Source organism: Helicoverpa zea, chromosome 19 (assembly GCF_022581195.2).
Source record: "Helicoverpa zea isolate HzStark_Cry1AcR chromosome 19, ilHelZeax1.1, whole genome shotgun sequence".
NCBI lineage: Eukaryota > Metazoa > Arthropoda > Insecta > Lepidoptera > Noctuidae > Helicoverpa > Helicoverpa zea.
In genome coordinates this window covers 5,881,116-5,903,343 of record NC_061470.1, presented here as the reverse complement: position 1 = coordinate 5,903,343, position 22,228 = coordinate 5,881,116, and the positions used below count along the sequence as shown (strand labels likewise).

The 22,228-nt window shown below is 34.5% G+C and overlaps 1 protein-coding gene across 4 annotated transcripts in view; it reads right to left on the bottom strand.

Moving 5' to 3' along the window:
- The window catches only part of LOC124639818 (rho GTPase-activating protein 15-like), a 124,763-nt gene that overhangs the window by 21,882 nt on the left and 80,653 nt on the right, over positions 1-22,228 (bottom strand). For all 4 annotated transcript variants that reach the window (XM_047177300.1, XM_047177302.1, XM_047177303.1 and 1 more), the window contains exon 2: positions 568-693. In XM_047177300.1, coding sequence (XP_047033256.1) covers positions 568-693 — 126 coding nt within the window. The remainder of the gene's footprint in view (positions 1-567; positions 694-22,228) is intronic.

Genomic DNA, 22,228 nt, shown 5'->3' with positions numbered 1-22,228 from the left:
CATATTTTAAGCTATTTCATGGTTGGTCCACATTAGTCTAGCTAGGTAGTTGTTTAAGTGCGTTTACTTTACACAATTTCACGGTTATTCAGCTGCGCTTGCACAAGTTACTAAGGAATGCAACGTGCTCGCTTATCAGTGCCCTTATCTCTTCGGTTATTAGCTAAATATACGGGCGTACGCTGGCGTTGTTCATGCAAGTTACAAGTTACGAGAAACTTAAGTACACACATACGACATACATGTAAGACGTATAGGAATACTAGTCTTGCTTTTGATGAAAACGTAACATTCTGTGGTCTACGGCTCGTGTCAAATAATTCTGCTTCTCAGAACTAAGCAAATTGATCTGTGAAGCCACTAAATAACCAATTTCTGAGTAACAAATTATTATTTAAAGCGTGTTGGAGTTACATTAACTTGGGAGCAATGCAATGATTTTAAAGTTGCCTGCAACTCAAGTCCAAATTGCTAGTTTGGTCCTACCAGATATCATTTGTCATAAAATGGATCTGGTCCTGGGGTAGACGGACCTAGAAATTGAATACCTACGGTTGTGGTTCTTACCTCATGGTATCCATGTCCAATGGGCTGTGCTCTTGGCCGAGGGTTCCTGTACTGCGTGATGCGAGGGATGACTAGTGGCGGTCGCTGGTCCGTGCTGTACTCCGCGCATTCTTCTGGCGTTATCCACTGTGGGACAAAGAAAAGTATATTGTTAGAAAGCTAAATAGTAGAGCATTACTAAGGCCTTACATAAAATTCTGGGCATCCAAAGTGCAACTCGATGCTTCTCTACAGTACTTCGTAGATTTAATTCTTAATTTCAAGACTATGCACGTGAACTTTATCAAGGAAACACCGAACCATGGCAGATAACGATCTATGCTTATGGTTTCTATTTCATTTGGACGTCAGGGCGTTAGATGCATCTTGAGGTGACACATTTGTTAAGTTTAACCGATGATGGGTTTAACTTAAACTTCTTTTGATTAATCCTATACATGTAGAAGAGATCGTCAACCAATAAGGAGAACAGGTATAGAGACCAACATTTAATACTTGTAAAGGGCTTAATTAATCCCTAAGGTTAACAGCATCTCCACCATGAACCCTGCTACATTCCCCGCTAATACTGCCAGCTAATTGATGGTGAAACACAATGATTTCCTTTCAGCTCATGTTACACTTCGCACAGTGTTCCTTGTTGCATATCCTGTGTGCGTGGCGCCACGCTGCGTCTGCGCATATGCTGAGTATGTTGCTGCCAGTCTTTAGAAGTACTTATTGGCTTTACAGTGGCGTTAATACTGGGTGGAGAGATGATCTTAGTATATACCTAAGACACCTAAGAAAATGACATAATAGAGATGGTAAAAATCTCATCATCTGAACAGGCTTTTCTCATATATGTTGAGAGTCGGCTTCCAGTCTAACCAAATGCAGTTAAGAACCAAATTTTTCATGGAACAACTGCCGATCTGATGTCCTTAGCCCAGTTACCTGGGCGATTCAGTACCCCTTTTATTTTTATTTTTTTAACGACGTCAAAAATCATCAAATGACCCCTCCCGCTGTGGGTTAGCAGCGGTGAGGGAGTGTCAGACTCTTACTGACTAAAAACCGTCGTGTTCCGTCGTAGGCCTTTTATGTACCAGGGCCGCGGTATCTCTTTCGAACAATCCGCAGCCCCGGGACAACCCGCAGCCCCGGGATTCAGTACCCCTTAGTAAGACAGTTTGTTATACGATCCTGCACTAATCTCTTAAATTGATAGCTGTAATTATGAACAAGTCACTAAAAAGTCGTCTAATTATTACACAGATTTCTTCTTAACAGATTTTTAATTAATACGGTCTCATCTCTAAGATTTCACACACGTATACAGTTGCAAGTCACACTCTGTCGACCATCTATCATTTAAACAATTCTGTCAACGTTTCTTGACACCTCGGCTCGTTAGTTGAGGTTATGCTCGATAGATGGCGTTGCTTTTTCAGTTGATGGGTTTGAATGTAAATAATAATGGATTAAATTATTATCCTTATATTCCTTATGGTGATACAAGACTGGAAAACACCATGTAAAATAAAATAACACTAGATGGATTCATCTTATTCCGCCTACAATTAAAAAGGGTCTTTGGCCTTTTTACAAATTTTAGAGATCTGATTTGATTGACTAGATTTGTAGAAGTGTACCAGTTTGTCTAAAATATTGTAAAAAAAAAATAACAGTAGAAATTACACGAAGTCCAACTTGATAGTTCGGACACTTCATATTTCGAAGGCTCTGTGATTATGAGTAGAAATTTTTTCTTAAGTGCTACTAATGGCTACAAATTACCTCCTAACTTCTTACCTTCTGGCAACTTGACCTCATAAGCGCACAATAACCAGCCTATACGTAATACTTCAAAACTTTCTAAGAGTATTTCACACGCGTACACAATTAGACAATAATCACCATCTTTTAAAACCCAACAATAACTCAGGAACTTTAAAATACATCAGGAAATACCATATAAATATATTGCATAACGAAATAGTTCAACAAACTAACGATATTATAATGCATTTAAATACAATTAAGTTGTAATGTCAGTATCGTTAGCAAATACAAAATCATGTTTCATAAGCCAATGATATTTTAATGACCAACTTAACTTGACCTGCGGCAAAAAACGGAACTAAATTTTGCGTTCTAAGCTTCATTCTTCGTTGCTCGTAACTGGTACAAACGAGTGTCTAGTTACACTGGTCTTAAAATTATCGTAAGTCAGTTTCATTGGTATAGAAATTAGTAGAAAAGTGCTTAGTAATTGCAGCTGTATTATGTAAAAAATTTGATGTTTAAGCTTGACCTATAGTGACTGTACTGGTTTCGACACTCAATACTTTTTTGGACATGATACAGGAAATAGGTGAATCATTATAAGTTACACAAGAGAAGAATGTATTAGTAAGTTCCACAACAGGTTGAGACAAGTTAAAGAAAAAAGGATCAAGAATAAATTTTCCTCAAGAACTGATTTCAACCTTATTCGTCCTCTTATGTTTTGACGGTTCATAGCCGTTGGATACCAAACCACATCACAGGTAGACAGACTACCTTATAAAGGTCGCCGGAAAACGCTGGATGCAGGTCGCCTCCAATAGGTATCTGTAGAGATCAAAGGGGGAGGCCTATGTTCAGCTGTGGACGTCCTATGGCCGAGATGATGATGATGAAACCATATCTAATCTAGGATCTTGAAAACTCAACAATTTGAAAGTAAATTAAGTTATTATAACCAACGAAGTAACAATACAGCAATAGCTATATCTCATTAAATATCTACTAAATCATAATCTAGATTACCACTAATAAAACTCTAGTCTCCAATCGCAACGACCTTGGTACTGCCAATTGCAGCACCCGGATATTAACATTCAGAAGTGACCCATTGATTCAAGTAACTAAATGAGTCACCAAAGCTGAATGGGACAACTTGCCACTTCTAGCCATGACGTCAAGAGAAACCGATCTTTGGTCACTGGCAGTCTCTCAGGCGATGAGTAAGGAATACCAAATGATGCTTTATCGGATGATTATTTACGACTAGCAACTTACTCGGAAATGGGAGGATAAAGTCACAAGGACGGGTTTGATTTTTGATGAAGAAAGAGAAATAGCAAAAATGAATATATGCAGTAATGCAACATATGCATCCAAACTCTTAACATTATAAAAAACAAAACAAAACCAGCAGTACCTATAATTATGAAAAAGTTTAAACAATAAAAATCTGATCAGAGACAGAACAGATGAAAACGGTGGTACCTAGGTACTTTTTGAATTGTTTTATCTTTAGGACCACTCATGCTTAGACTTGACGGACATAGTATTATGTTAAAAAATTTTAGACCACAAAATAAACATTTACTTAAAGATAACTTAATCTTCGATGAAGAATACTTGATCAAAGATTCATTAATCTTTCAACACAGTCATAAGCATCCGACCTTTATGACGTAGCTGCAAGGTTTTTCCATCTTTCAATAAATCCTTACGAGTGAAGCTACACCTACAACCATGAATCACTCTCTTAGATATGAATGAGATGATGCGATTTGGAAACCGGTTTTGTCTCCTTGACCCCAAACTTGCGAATGGAGGCGTTTGTTGACTATCTCATCTGCATTTTCATCTATAGAGGTTATTTGCTTGAATGCACTAACCTCACGAAGTACTTGATTGATTGGTAAGATATTTCAAGGGTAGCAGGAAGGCTATTTTTTCCGGGTGCACGGACTAGATTTAACGGGACGCAGGTGGTGAGGAAACTAGACAAGGATATGAATAAAGTACTAAAGATTTCTATGATGTATAACAAAAATAAAACAACGTATAAAGGAGCGGAGTTCCTCTCTATTGAGATTGCGAGCGTGTAACGGAATTAGTTCCGGAAAATGAGACACTAAATCGAGAACTAAGGATGTCATAAAACTGAGACGCATTTCACATAGAGACATTACACACGTTTCACAAAGACAATCTATATTTAATAAGGTTGCAATGAACTGCAACTAACCTAAGTCACAAGAGATAATCCAGCAAATAGGTAGGCAAAAGCAAGCGTATAGGTTAATTGTCTAATCTATTACTCCCACAAACCAAGATGAGGAACAATTAACCCATTCATCAATTGTACACCAAAGCCACTTTAGCTGCTTAGAACTAAGAAAAGTGCTTCCTGTGTAACGCTGTCACTTGTAAATAAATATACATACAAGTAAGAAAACATACAACAAGTAAATAACGTTAGTACATAAAGCATACTTCCGTCCACGAACAGACCGTGACTCCAATAGATAATAGCATTAAACAAATACATACAAAGTATTGTATCACAGGAGCACAATGTCAGACGGGAAATATTTAACATATCAAGGAAAACATTAATTACAATCGCGACAATAAATCATCTTTATCATAAGTCGTATCGTTAGTAATAAACTCCAAAGATACAAACGTCTTGACGAGATCTTAGGAACTACTAAACTGGTTTGAATTCTATTTAAGATCGGAGACACATTTTAAGTTTAATTGTTTGTTTTGGTTAGGATTACAGCTATTTTGGAGCAGACGGCATTGAAGTCTGAATCTTGATAAATAAACCATTACACGTGTTGTATGTTGTGTTAATCCACTTCAAATTCATTCATGTTGAAGCCAAAATCTTAATTACAAACTGAAACATAAAGAAACCGGACAATAATGTTTTGTGTAAAAGTCTGCAAGAATTTTTAAGACAAGAAGATACAATAGAATAAAGTTAAAGTAATCGTTGTCTAATTAGACCAATTTGTTTTTGAAACACAGTATCAAGTCTTCCACAGCATTGACCTGACAGCTATTCCCATACATAAAGAACCCATTAACAGTACCACAGACTAAGGACGACGGAGTACAGCATTTGAATTCCGCCTCAAAGTCTGATCCGTTGCTTATGCAAAACAGGCCACGTTGCAGAATAAATCTGACTAATATACTACACGTCCTGATTCTGTTGAATTCAAGCAGTCTAGCGTTATTACTAGGAAACCGTACATTATTTGCTATCTCAGTATCATAAAGTAAATCATTATAAGGTTGTTATCGGTGCTCATAATTGACATTTGTTGTCTTTGTCGCACTAAATTAGAGTATGAATGAATTGATGATGCGGGCGTCAAATTAGGTGTTAAGGAGAAGATTGGTAATATTTAATAACTTCTTTTAATCATCAAGAAATAAGCAGCATATTTATCTCCTATTTTTCTCGAAGTATCTACTTGGTTATGCGAAATCACACAAATATAAACGACTCATCACTTAAAACACTGTTAAGGAGTTCAATCTAGGACGAATGCGGAAGTTACAGTTGCCATATTTTTTAAATTAACTGCTGTATTTTTTCAGGAATCAGTGACTGGTCAAAGTTCTATTTTTATTTTTTTTCACAACACAAAGAAATCTCGAAAATCAGCATTATTATATCTGTTATGTACAAAAACTTTCAGACGAGAGAACAGACGCTTTCATTCTTTTAATACCCCTTAATAACATGCTATCAAGAGTTGAACCACCTTATTGACCTTACAAGTCAACGCGAATGGAGCTCCCATTCATGAGTTCGATCCTCTGTCCCTTTCTAACACGGGGTACAACAGCTTGCAAAACGAGACAGGAAATAGAGTCAATGAGAGTCAATTAACCATGATACTTAATTGGAATCGCTGTAGGACACCATTTTGGTCCACTGTAAATGGCGATTCAAGGAATTAATGAATTGGATATGAGTGACGTGACTACCGTTGACAAAGCTGATGTGTTTACCGTAGTGAGAGCCTGTCTGGATCTCGATTCAATTGTGGCAAAAAACGTACCGTTTATAACTCGTTTTGTGGGATAAGATCAAGGTTTGCTCTCGCATCTGTTGATCGAAATGTGTGTGATGTTGCAATTTCAGCACAGTTGAATTGCAACGGTAAAATTTCCAAATCAAATCTAAATTAAGAATCTGATATCCTTAACAAAAACCATAATTTAGTTAGTGTATAAGGTAATGATCGAATATGTGTATAAATAAGACAAAAAGCCCGATTGTCATAAGACCCAGAGAGCCATCAGGCGAAGCTGCAGTTTTCCTTCAAAACAATGGCTATAAAAATACAATTTAATAGAATTTGAGTAATGCCACAAGAGAGCACTTGGCTCCGATCAAACAAACAATAGCGTGTCAAAATATTGTTACAAACGGACGGATATTGGAGGCATGTAATGTACGACTGATGACAACCTTGTGAGTGGTGTTAGTACCGAAGCTGGTTTTGAAAATCTAATTTTATGAGATGTTTTTGCTCTTCATGTGCAGATGAAACTTTTTTTAGAAACTGCGTGGTAAGGACAAGCTTAGAGGAAGATACTTGACGAAATTAGATACCTGGGTCTGTAGTTGAATGCTCTTTTATTTTTAAGTTACAATATCCAGGACTTTACTGTGACGCTGCTCGCAGATAAATTGATACCTATTGTACTATTAATTAATGAATTTGTATTTACTGAAAGAGCAATTCTAAATTTATATTTACCTAATTAATTCTAGCCCATAACAGAAGACATTTGTCAATTATTTGATTTATCCTTGTATTGTTTGTAAAACTGAATAAATTCTCCCGTACATATGGGTTATTCCCTGTGAGATAAACTACTGTAAAGAGCTTCATTAATTGTTTCTGGCCAATTAGCAGGAGTTAGAAGCGGATAATGTATCGAAATTATTTGATTTTTGATTCCTTTTAGACCTTCATGCCTATATTTCATCAAACCATTAATTGTGCCTAAAAGGCACAGAATTAATTAAATAAAGGTACACCATACATCAATTTTCTACATAAAATCTGCACGCAGTCAAAAATAATATAAATAAGGTAATTTAAAAGTTGCCACAACAGACAAGTTAAACTTAATACAGATGACTTCGTGCAAGTAGCTAAAGATGAAGATAATTTAGATAAACAGGAAAGAAAATTGAAAACAAATAAAACAGACTTTGATTCAGAGAAACCACAACAAAAGCTTTAAGTTTCAATACAATGCAATATATAAACAACATCAAAACATAGAATTTATTGGAATGGGTGATAGAATTCTAAGAACTTAAATCACTACTCGTAAATCAATATTAGTTTCGTAATTTTATCTCATACAAGCTTCTGCCAGCGGTTTCAGCCGAATCCCATAGGACCTTTGCACGAATCCGTATAAAAAGTAGCCTATAGCCCTCCTCGAATTGGGCTATCTAACACCGAAAGAATTTTTCAAATCGGGTATGTATTCGGATAGTTCCTGAGATTGTTGTTGTTCGTTCAAACAAACTCTTCAGCTGTGTAATATTAGTATAGATTCAGGTTTAGTTAGACACGAAATAATTGCCTTTGTTCAGTGGTGAGGCAATCATTATCATCATCATCCTACCCTTATTCCAATTTTATTTGGGGTCGTCGCAGCCTTCCATTCTCTTCTATTTGCCGTCATCTCACAAGTAACATTCTCTCTAGCCATATTGACTTTCATTCATCATTACAGTACTAGTTAGACAATAGGTACAAGCTAGAAATAATAATTCGTAGGATCATGTAATTTTTATTATTGTCCAATCAATTGAAGCATCACATGACTCAAAGAGAGTATTTATGTATTTCTTAAGAACGTGAATTATCTATTTTAATGCTTATAATGATGTCACCTACAATTAGATCATTTTGCGGCGCCCGCCGTCTGTATTAATTCCGGTGAGATTACGATTATTTTTATATTAGCCTTCCTTATATCATCCTTCGTAACTGTATGTTGATCCGTTTATGTATGCCTGTCTTAATCGGTTATTTCTGCAAGGCTTGCACCTTTGAGGTTTGTCGTAGTTTTCTAATTTGGCGAAAACTTCTACAGTATTACTTATTACGTTTTTAACCGACTTCTTTTTAAATATTGTAATGGTATGATGGATTCAATATAAATGAGGACTGAATGATGATGATAAACCAACTGAAAGTCTAGGTCTCACAAAACTTTTTGTCGCAACGCAAAATAAAAAAGCAAATTTAGCCATCAGCGAGCGGTTGGAGAAGGTGGTTATGCGAGAACTGTATCAAATGGACTCTATTGTGTATAATGAGGTGTTGTAATAGAAAAAGCAGCACGAACATAAGAAAAGATACCTACAAAGGCACCTGTTAATGTCCACACACAGCTTACTTTTATCAAGATAAATTATTTTCCAAATCTGGAAGCCGTCTCTCACACTCTGAGTAATACATACCAGTTTATAGTTCATTATAATAATATTCTTATAAAGTGTTGACAGATATTAACATTACAATAGATCTAATATAAACAAGGGCTTTCCTGATATTTTACGGATATTCCCTTTCTGATTATGTTATACGAAATTCTCCGGTGGGTATTTTGTGGTCTCATTAGGATCGTTCCTAATGAAATACCAACATTTAAATTGAGAGACGCTACCTACTTTAATAGAAGCATTATTTGAAATTCCTAATTCTGTATTAACCCTTAACAACCCACAAGTGTCTTGCGGACACATTTTTGCGTTTATGTTTTCATAAAAACGAAAATATTTCTTTTTATGAATCGGCCTTTTATCTAATTTATCACCAATGTTTTACGAATCTAAATGTGCAATGAAAATATTTGTAATATGAATAGTTTATTATTTTTGGTTAATAAACGAAAATAGCACTTCATCAACCCATAAGTGTCCAACAGACACAGTAACATTTTGTTTGATTCGAGTGTGAAGGTAGATTGTTTTTTTATTTACATTTACTTATGTAATCTTATGGTGTCGGGCGCCATGCAAAATGTGGCGGGGTCAAATCGGGAAACTACTCAATCATCTGAACCTGCAGCGCAAAGGAAGAAGTGTTGTTATATTTGCCCTACGAAATTATCAAGGGCTTCTAAACAGTGTTGTGATAAATGCAATCGCAATGTCAGCTCTGAAAATTCTGAAAAAAATAATTATTTGTAATATCTGTAAATGAAAAGTGTAAAAAAATATTACTGAAATACATTATACTGTCTTTTTGATTCAAAATAACTTTTTTTGCTTTGTCATACCTTACCTACATTTAGAATGTGTCTGTTGGACACTACTGGTCAGTTACGTCACAAAAGCATTCTGGATAGTTAAGGGTTAAAAGGTACTTTGGATGAGTTTTAGTTTTCTTTCAAATGTTCATCTAAAATATCAATAACGTTTACTTGGACTCTATGTTCATCTGTTAAAACTTCATCGTACTTCAATTTATCAATACCCACATTACAAATATGAAATTCTAAATAACACACAACATTACTATCATAATTTACCTAGAATTCTTCAGTGCTGTTATCAGCACATAACTGTACTGTTTAACATGGCGCTAACTGCGCGTTTGATTCAGTGCCTGCGCACGAGTTGAATGTAGTTGTTTACTTTGCTTTGCTTCCCAAAAGAGCAATAACCTACATATGTGTATAACTGACCTTTGCCACTACTATGGGTAAGACATCGTCAGGTAGATAAGTATTTCTGAGGACATGCGGCATCTTGCAAATGTTTTTGATGATGGTACCTATAGAAGTATGTTAATTGTTACTATTTTCTTTAACTATATTTAATTAAATCACCATAATACTATATTAGTCCGACAATGCACATAAAGTATAAATAAATAATACAGAAAATACTATGTTTTCTGCTTCGTGAAAATAGTAGTGTGGCATAGTGTTGTTTATTATATTTCTTTCTTCTTTTTATTCTATCTAATAAGAATTATTGATTGCTAGAGATAATTAAAATACGCAAGATTTTGTTATCTACATTCAGATCAATCATTGGACCACAACGGTGCTCCCATACAGACTAAAATTATTTACCTGATAACAAAAAACAATCTTCCTAAAACGGAATGTTATCGAGTTCCACAAGTAAACCAGTAACTCCCAAGTTTGTTTGTTCGCCCAACACAGGAAGTTACGGGCATTACGCGCGGAAGGAGTCACCATGCGCGCGCGCACCTCTGTTGTGACTTGTTACCGTGTACTTTATAATACTAACTTATTGATGTATATGTTCATAGAATATGACGTCTTTACGAGTAAATCAATTGCTGTATTGTTGTCTGGGCGTTTGCTGTAGTAAATAATTCTAGTGGTAAGGTTGTGTCTTTGTAGTTGACTTTTAAACTCGGAAATTCTCAGCTGTCTGTATGTATTTGTATGTATGTTTGTCCGCGGTCAAACCAAATTTTAATATGTTGGGTATGCTACACAATATGATTTATAGTCTATTATGCTCGTGATTTCATCTATCATCAAGTTATCTAATAATTAATTGGTAAGATATATAAAAGAAGTCAATTAAAAATAATTTCATTACTCCAATGTAAATGTGTAGAATGAAATGCTTTTTAATTGATCGTAAAACCAATATTATTAAAATAAATGATTGCTACACGAAAACGTAAAGTATCCATAGCCAACGACTTATAAAAAGATAGGCTGTCAACAATACCAATTAATTTCAAGAAAAACTTCAGAAATAGAAATTCATTTGTTTTTTCTCAATACTTAAGATTCTTCAGTCATTGTTCTGCAGTTAAATACAGACGTATATCTGGCATATGGCTATTATTATGATAATCGTGGGAATATATAGAGGTTATATACCAACCAAGGAGTATATTGTTGTTACGTTATACGAAAGTGGGGCTATGGTATCTGTTAAAACACGTAATTCGTTGTTTGGTAAATTCTAGGTTAATTGGAGGATGTAAATGTGAAATGCGTAATTATATTATGTTTCTATTATGGTGTTTGACTGCTGAAGTTCTAAAATTACTCTCACTATTTAAAATAAAACTTATGCCATTCAGAGTATATATTAAGCTTGTACCAACAAAAAACTACAACATGTCAATTTCTACATAATTCAATTATGCAAATCGAATCAACAAACCAATCCATTAATTATTGATCAATTCTAATTTCAAAACGAAACTGCCAGTAACAGCACTTACAAAAAGAAAAAAAAAAGAACAACAAGCAAGCAGGTTGCATACATATTCATTTCCATACTTTACACATTAGCATTAAGTGTGGACGCACGAAGCTACTAATATATCTCATTAAAGAAACGCGAAAATCCATATCAGACAAGGAAGTGACATTAACACTGTAATATTATAATACACAAAGGACACATTTGCATATCACTTAAGACCTGGACTTAGTATTCAAATGCTATTGTGGGGTCTAGGCGTGGCCCTACCTATGTTGAAGACAGGTGCCTTAGTTAGCGGATAGCGAAAGTTTAAGTACTAAAGGGTTTGTACTCACATACTTATCAATTATTATTTACAAGTTTCATGAGGTTCCTTTAGTTTGAAGTTTAGATTACTTTACGTACATGTCTAGAAAAACTTTTCTCAATCACTGCTATGAAAATTACACCATCGGTTATCCACAACAATGAGCCAACGTACACACTAGCTTCATTAATTCACATAGAGTACTTTTGTACACTTTTCCTTTCAGCACTTTCCTAATATCTTTGACAGAACCACAGAACACTTTTATACACTTTTTTACCAGGTACTAATTACATTGAAGAACTGTCAGCTTTCACACCTCAGTTTCACGCCATGCTTTTATCATCCAACCATTCTCGCTGACACTCGCACCAAACCCTTACTTATACAAATTCAACCCATGAATCGCACTTCAGTGTCCATATTAGAAACATATATGTAACCTCCTTGCTGGGCGTCCGTATGTCTGTGTGTCAGGCTACGTGACTGTCGGCATGCTTTTACGTCGGACATTGTGATTTAAACAACTTTTGATTTGATTTATTATTATTTTTGTAATGCAGAATTGGTTGGTTGTACAGTGCAGGAATATATGCATGTGAGAGTGCATTAAAGTCTACACAAATGGAGGTTGATATGTAGAGGCTTTCAATTCTGGATTGGAAATCACGTTATTATTTTTTCGGGTACTTTTTGTTTTTGTAACAGCTTCGGCAATATTGTACAAGAATATCTTTACATGAGTAAATACATAACGTAAAGGTTCAACGTCTGAGTACTCCGAATCTTTGTCAAAACACTTCAAAGTAAACACAAAACATTAAATTCAGTATCTATGAGTAAAAAGTTTAACCCCATTTGTTTTTTTTTTTAATCCGGCATCACCAAACATTTAAATCTCATTGAATTCTACCGACCACTTGAATACAATTTCACAATCACAGCCTTCTCAGCAATAACTAAACACAAACAGCTATAAGTATTCAGGTTAAAACAAACAATAAACAAAAACAAATCGTATTCTCAGAAAGGAAGACCCTTAACGTTGACGAAACTAAAGCAAAAGAATTGATTTCTAGAAATCGGTAATCAGTTGGAGCGATCTCAATGCATGTGCTTTGCAAATGTCAAGATGTGCAAGACAACGATTAATTATTGCTGTCATTAACAGTAACTACTGAGTAATATTAAAAGCGGATTTTTTCGTTATTTTTCTGTCCGTAAACCAATTTTATATTATAAGTGCATATATTTTCTCTTCATCCACACTAAGCAGTTTTTTTAACGATTCTTTTCAGCAGTAAAAACTGCATCTCGAATATACTTACTCCCTATGCCCCAGCCAGTTCCTTACTTTTTAAGTATATATGTTATGGACCATGTGATTAATTCGGGCATTATAAATAATGCCCGAGCATTATGAATAATGTCTAGCTTTATCGGGCCAAATGATTAATAACTATCTTAACTTCATTATTTATGACATTGCACGGGCATTATTATATTGCTACATGACAGTTGGGCAATTTGATAAAAAAGCTATATTTTACGCGGTGATATTTTCATTTGACTTTTATTAAGAGAAGATGTTAATTATGCCAAATAATAAGTCTAACCTCCCCACTCAGAGACATTTAATGATTACTTTACAAATCCTTCACTAAAGAATGGCTTAAGTAACCATTAAATGTCTCTGAGTGGGGAGGTAATTGCTTAAACTTTAGTTTATTTTGTTTTGTAATAATAAGTAATTTATATATATTTTATTTCTATAACAAATAAAATGTCTTGACTTAGCGCACGAGGTTGTCGCCATGTGGGATGTCGACACGGCTGTTATTGTGCCGATTGTCATTACGACCAATGGTCTAAAAGCCAAGAGCCTCGACCAACACCTCAGGAGGCTTTCGTTGGGCGGCTGGATCAAGGGATTGATTCAGAAGGCAGTACTCCTTGATACGGCGCGTATTGTGAGGAGGTTTCTGTCTCTGGGACCCTAACCACCGGTACCTTGGACCCTGTGCCCGATATCGGTGGCCATCATATAAGATTTGTTGTAAATTTTTTGTTTTTTTAATAATATTTTTTGTTATATTTTTAATGACTTTCCTTAACTTTAAAATGCAAAAACTAGTAATTTTTTAAGGCCGAAGTCCTTTATAATTAATCCAAATCATGAGGCTGATTATTTAAGTGGTTTGATATTTCATCATCTCAGGCATAGGACGTCCACTGTTGAACATAGGCCTCCCCCTTAGATCTCCACAGATACCTGTTGGAGGCGACCTGCATCCAGCGTCTTCCGGCGACCTTTATAAGGTCGTCTGTCCACCTTGTTAGTGGACGTCCTATGCTGCGCTTGCTAGTCCGTGGTCTCCACTCCAGCACTTTACGACCCCAACGGCCATCCGCTCTGCGAGCAATATGGCCAGCCCATTGCCACTTCAACTTGCTAATCCGGTGGGCTATATCGGTGACTTTAGTTCGTCTACGGATCTCCTCATTTCGGATTCGATCACGTAGAGAAACACCGAGCATAGCCCTCTCCATAGCTCGTTGAGCGACTTTGAGCTTTGAGATGAGACCGATAGTGAGAGACCACGTTTCGGTGCCGTAAGTCATCACTGGTAGCACACATTGGTTGAAGACTTTCGTCTTGAGGCACATACCTCATGTCGGACGAAAAGACATTGCGTAGTTTCCCGAACTCTGTCCAGCCGAGTTGGATTCGGCGGTTGACCTCTTTCTCGAAGTTGGACCTGCCTAATTGGGCTCTTGTCCTAGCATAGCGCTTGATACTTAGTTTATTTTAAATTAAATGGCAATAACCATAAAAAAAAATTGAAATTAAATATGTTTGTATTACTTTGCCCAAAAGGTCACGGGCAATATGTATAGTGCCCGGTCAATTTGATTATTTAAATAATTATTATCAAATAGCACTCTCATATTGGGCATTTTTCATAATGACCGGGCATTATGTATACTGCCCAATTTATCACTTGGTCCATAACATATACAATAGATAGAATGAAGAATGACTTCTAAAAATGTTACGCATAATAAAAATCCCTATATAATCACACATCTATTGTTTTCAAATTATTCATATCTGAGCGAAAAATTCATGAAACATTCATTCTAGAACTAAATTCAACGGAGTTTAAAATTCCATGATTTGGACCAAAGAAAAACATTAAATCGTAGAAAAATAACAAACATGTTTGCTTACTTAGAAAGTATAACGCAAAACATAAACGTCCAATGTTCTATCGTAAATTACTACGATTATCATCTACATTTCTGTGATTTATTATGGTTTAAAATATATGCGAATTCATAGAAAAAATATTGAACAACTACGAGTATTTAAGTGTGTTGAAATATTCTTGAAACCAAACCAATACACTATAATAGTTTCTGAGGATAATAATAATTTATAAGAATCCCGGATTTACCAAAATAGATAACAGATTTAATATTTTTCAGCAATATCAGTTTACTTTACCTAAGTTTAGTAAGACAAGAGAACAGCCTCATGCATGTGTTTTATGAATGAGACTTAAAATACATATCTTGTTGTATACTTGATAAATTGGACTTGATACGCCAAGATAAACTGGCAAGTTATAATTAAGCAAACGTACTTTATTTAAATCATAAGAATATAAACCACAAACTTTATAAATACGTTTATTAATTACCTGCATATTCGATAACTCTATGACCCAATTAATGCATACGCCCTCCTTTAAAAGGTCATTGACTTATACGGGATAATAAAGTCAAACCTACTTTACAACTAATGACATGAAAACAATAGGAACTGTATCCATGAGTCAGCTGTGACGGAGTTCCTCATAACCAGACCTTCAACGCTATCAGGCTCTCATTTGTAAGTACAAGTCATAACCACAAAACCTCACAAATAGGCACTGGACCAAGCTGAGTAATCATTGTTACTTTTAATTAAAATGTCAGGCTATATCGTCTCCTCAGTTACTTATGGAGGAACCATACCCAGCAAGAAAGGAACAAACTTGTATCTCATTCTTATATTATACTAGCCGTTTTCCCGTGGTTTCACCCGCGTCCCGTGGGATCTACTACCCGCACCGGGATAAAATATAGCATATGTTACTCGCAGATAATATAGCTTTGTAATGGTGAAATAATATTTAAAATCGGTCCAGTAGTTTTTGAGTTTATCCATTACAACCAAACAAACAAACAAACAAAGTTTTCCTCTTTATAATATTTGTATAGATAAGTTTCATCAAAATCTAACCAGTGGTTTTATCGGGAAATAGGAACATACAAAGTTTTAAGTTCATAACATTACTAAAAAGTAGGATTGATTAATTCATCTTCATGCAACAATAATCATTTTCAGTACAAAATACTTATTTTGCTGATTGCAACCGCGTATTGCATTACCTAAGTAGATGAACATATAGATTTACCGTCTTACCACAAAAAACTTTTTAACGTCAGTTTAAGACTTGTCTAAAAAAATGTCAAATTATGACGTTGACATATGGTTCATTTTGGAGCCACATTTTTTTTAGACAAGTGTAAAATAGTGGTTAAAGTTTTTGTAGTAAGGCCATTAAAGTCTTTGTATTGTGTATGTATTGCCACTTAATCATTCAGCATGTACACTAGAAGCAGGATTGATTCATAATAGAAATAATAATTGAACAAAATAAATGAACTATGACAATAAACTGTTTGCCTGTGTCATCGAATGACGTGTACCATTGGATAAGTGGACAAACAACTCTTGATATTGATAACTGTATAAAAATTAGAATAACTTTTATTATATTTACGTCAAAGCAAAAATTAACCTTTGATTCTTATATTGTTACTTATTAAACAGCAAAAATTTTATCATCTTTTACTTAATCAAGCAAAATTGCTTAGAGGATTTTGATGATATGATAACTACTACTACTACTAGCATGTGGCTAGATGTAACTACGTTCTGGATTAAAACATAGGATTTGCCAATTAGCAACTGTTTTAGGATTAGTGTAATTCATCATCCTGTGTTGAGGAAGTCAGATCAGTCAGTCCGTTGCTAAAAACACAGGTACTCAGCTGCATCCGCTAAGACTGGAAGCGGACCCCAAAATACTTAGTTGGGGAAAACTAGGCAGATGATGAAGACGTACGTAAGGCAGCAATTCAAAAAGGGGAAATTGCATAAGAAAAGCCAAACCTAACACATTTCGTTTTAAAATATCAAAACTATCACTGTTCAAAGGGACTCCTGTTTACATTCACGTTAGGAAGCGAATATACAGATGTTATGAGTTTCTGCGTCTCAAAACTTGACGAATTTTAAATTTATCATCGCGTCTCAAAAACGTTAAAGAGTTGTCTTGAAATTCAGACGAAGAGCGCATAATTTACACGAAAACTTTTCGTGAGAGAATAAGTAATTAGGCTTATTATATTTAATTAATGAACCTCGTTCTTAGAGCTTCTAGAAATTAATGGTATTTTAGAATTTTGGGTCGTAATTGCGACACTTTTGGTTTCACTTCGAGACTTTGTGTTCTTATTAATTAATTACTTTTTAGTTATGTCTTAAAGTAATTTATATATCAAAATTAAACTGTATTGTACACTTCAGTACGTAAAAACACCAAATATGTAAAAGATGACCTTATTTACAACCAAAAAATCCGAATTCATTCAAATTTTGACCCATCGTGTTGATAAAAGTAATATTTTAGATTCTAAAACAAATAAATTAAAGTACCTAACACTCGCTATCAATGACAGAATCCCTTCATTGGCCAGCTCATCGGATTGGCACTCAAAACAAATGCCCGCTAGATATGAAACGAATAAACAGTCACGCATCAGAGCTCGCCAGATGCCATGCCGACCTCATTGTAAGATAACTGCTGAGTTCACTATTAGCTAGCGAAGGGCCTGGTAACTGAAGTGGACTGTTTTAGTGAGAATAGTTATTAAATAAGTCAGTAATAATATAACTGAGGGGTAAATATATTAGGACTTCAACGAGTCTTGAACGTCGGTGTCAAAAATGTGCTAAAAATACATCAGAAAATTTTACTTCTGTGGCCTTCAAACTCAAATTATTTTTTTCAATTTTAAATAGGCATTTAAAAGCCCTTTCTAAACGTCAACGTAGGCTTCCTTATGTAAGTTTAAGTAATATAAATAAATAATCAAGGGCTCGTTAACATATCAATACATTACCTACTAGGAATTAATAAAATGTAATGAACAAAATAATCTACTGATCTGCTCTCATATTTCTCAGATTTCTAAGGATATGAGGGATGAGCTTTAAAGCTCAGAATAATCAGAGAAGCGTAAACTGTAAACTAAACGTTTGACCTTTAGATACGCACCGTCTCTCCGTTGCTTAGCAACGATGCCCTAGTTACACGCTTGATTTAACTACTGCATAATAAAGGTAAGATATCTTAAGAACCAGGTTTAAAAACATATATGTATATTCTTCTTATTAGACACGGATCAAAGTTACACCAGGGGAAGGAATAACTCTACATTTTCATTGGTTTATAATATCATTGTCTGTCACTCGTACTTATCACTAGCACGGTAAAGATATATTTAAACTGTGACACTAGTTAGGTTTTTCAAACCTAAATTCAAAGTACCATAATGTTTTGTAGGTACACGAACTTTTAACTCTATAGTGTTTACGATGCAATAGGAAAACACATTATTGACAAGTATTGCCTATTGTCTCCTCTAAGGCCTGTAATTCCACAGAAATGTTTGTCCATTGATTTTCAAACGACTACCAAAACGGCAGACTTTAATTACCCATCCTTATTCAAGAATAGAAAACGGCGATTAACTTAGCAAAGACTTAAACTCACCAATAAATAAACTGTCGTTTGCTTAATCATATGCTAAGTGTACTGACGTGTTCTTAGACGTCATACATACTAATATTTTGCAATAATTAAACCATGCATGTAGGTGGTAGTTAGTAGTCTATGGCCGTACAAAATGAGCTTCCTGTCCTTCAACACACATGACCAATCAGACGGAACTGGTTGCCGTAACTCGGAATATGGCCACCAATTACTACTTGATAGATTTATGATACTGCAAGCAAACTGTTGCAGTATATATTGTTTCATTTCGATATGTAAATGAATAGACAATTGCACGTGATTTAAATTGATATATGATTTTTATTGCTCAACATAGCCGATAAAAAATGCTGTTCTTTTTTGTGTCACACCATAGACTTTTTCAACTGACAGTATGTGTTTTTTTGTTGGCATCATTCTTTCAGGGTTGCCACTCTATAAATCAACAATTAAACCATAAAGCAAATACCACATCGATACTAAGTAATAATTTATGTTAATACTTGTATACAAGGAATTGCAACAAAGTGCTCATTTATCGAACAACGACTCGTGTATATGTTTTTTTTTATTTTGTTTTTTTTTCTTGCTTTCTTGCAAACAGTTGTTCATTGGGTTGTGAACGGTTTCTAGCTAATCAGCAATGTAAATGAGTTCAAATCGCCGAGGCCAGTTAAGTTATGTGTTGAGTCGTAATGACAGGGATGGTAACTTACTCTTTGTTTTTTTACTAGAATGATAACATACAGAAACTTTGTAAGTATTGAGCCACAATACATGGTCATATGAATTATACAAAACAGACTCTATTTTTTCGGGCTTCCACGATTTTTGATAACTTTAAATTACACGTACCACTCTTCATTGTAAAGCAACATTGTTCATAGAATCAATTTTTACTGCGCTTTTGACATAGATATATACGAGTATCATAACATATCTACATATTACGAAAGAACATAAAGAAAACAAAAGAAAACATTTTATTAAAAAAAACTGTAGAACATACAAGTCGAAATAGCCGCTTTATATTTAGTGTTTGACTTTTAAACCGGCTGACATAAATTCCTAGCCGTCTGGATGTGTGATTGACATTTAGTGACCTCTCTAATTAGTCTATTACGGACTTTGAGCTTTGTAACATGCGTAGGGAATTTCACTTTTGGAAAACCATTATGGTCGCACTAGTTTTACAGAACTAAAAAAAATTCGATAGGGACGTAACGCAAAAGAATTGGAGATTATGCCAATAAGTTTACGTATAATAATTTGCATAATTTACGCTCAGAAATAGACAGTCGAATTGAGAACCTACAATTTTTGGGAAGTCGGTTTAAAAGACGGACATGTCTACCTACTAAGTATATACAATCTTTTTCAGATTCGTACGTGTCTTGCCTTGCTCTGACACTTTTTAACACACCAGTTTATAATTTATTTTTCGATCTAATCAACATAGCACCAAAAAAGTCTAACCGCAAGTTTTTCAGTCCAATCTAGGTTGCCTAATTTAAAAATTAACATAGCGTTATCGCTTTTATTGGTAACTTTGAATGTACTTAAGTTTTTGTCGACTTAGGCAAGTTCGCGTGTAACATCGCGTACATGGTCTAGTAGTCAATTAGGCTCTATGATAATTGAATTATAGATATGTATTTGTTACGAAATTAGTACAAAATAGGATACTTGTTTTGTTTATTTATTCCTAAGCTTTGACAATGTTGTTACACTATATAGAATCAAGATAATGATTACAGGGAATATTGATGGGTCATTAGTTAGAGCTAATTATGACTAAATAATAAGATAATGAATGGTCATTTAATTTACTATGACAATATGGGAATGTCACATGACTAATAGAAAAGCATGAATTTTTACAGATTTAAAAAATATATATTTTACTAAAATATCAGCAGCTATTGTACTTTCTAATACTTCAATAGCTCTGAAAATATTTGAGCAATTTTGACAAAAGAAAGTATCAATGTCAGCTTGACACTTGATTTGACGTTTTACGCTTCAATAAATCAAATATCCGACAAAGATTTAAGAAGACTTTAACAAGATGATTAGGAATTTCTATCATTTAAAACAAAAATGAGTTATAATCCAGTTGACAGCAATCATAACAGACATCTTGATTGCTTTGTCAAAATTAACACAATCGCACTTTTTTTACTCTATTCAATGATTATTAAATTTATTCGATTCCGAATCAGAAAACTGACACATAAGTAGATCCAACCGTCAATTGTTAACAGTCTATACATTCATAAGTCTGTATCATTCGGGTAAATAAAATGTCACTTTATCCACTTTCAAATAAATTAACCGTAAAAATGGCACGGAACCTTTAGTCTACTATTTCAACTGTAACTTACCCTAATTTTTTATATAAGAGATTACGCTTAATCTCGTAATTACAACAACCAATAACAGATTAGCGATACACAGAGCCATTTAACCGTGACTACCTGAACTAACTACTTATAGGAAATCACCTAACGTCGAATCTTACGTCTACATAGACGTAAGATTCTAGGAATCTGCAGGTAATACCGCTCCTATTATTAAGGATAATCCCTTTTTTTTTAAGGTAAGTGATGATTTTATGGCTTCTTAGAATTTTCTAGAAGAAGCGTGAAATAAGACAGATTAGTGTTAGTTAAATATTTTGTTGCTGGGTTGTAATTGGATCAGCAATTTTTGAGAAACAGGAAATATGTACTTAGTTTTTGAGAATGCAAACAAACAAGTGCAATTGAAAATCATTGTCTATAATAAACTGGGTGTATTAAGTAAAATAGTTTGAGTCTATAACGAGATCTTCGAAAGGATTATGAAATTCACAGAAACGCATCTGCGAAACTATAGTTCTATGAAAAAAATCTTCAAAAATGCACTTTACCACCATTGAACATCACTAAAAAAACACTTAAACAAAATCCAGCGTGTAATAAATCAACGTGACATTTCTTCGAAAAAATAAGTTAGTAGGTACCTACTTAAAACATTTCAGGTAACCCAGTAAAACCAGTTAAATGCACTCTAAATTAGCCTTGAGATTTTAGATAGGTGCGTTACCCTAACGACGGAACCCTAATTAACATAATTAAGTGTTCAAAAGAGCTTTTAAGTGGTTCACTTTGTGCCACTTTCGGGTTTTAGCATAATCATATTCAATAGTCGTACCTTTAAGGCCGTTCTAAATAATCTATCTTTTGTCTTTCTGGCTTATCCGAGATAGGAGTTTGACAGTACCTACTTGTATGGGGCTGTATGTCAAAAATCGATCTCGAGTTAGCAAGACAATAGATAGATAGAATATTGGGAACGGCCATTAGTTTACTTATATCAAAGGAAAAAATATCTCCTACTCCCAAATTGTCATTTCGCCTACTACTTACAAACAATGACCAAAACGACCCATTCATT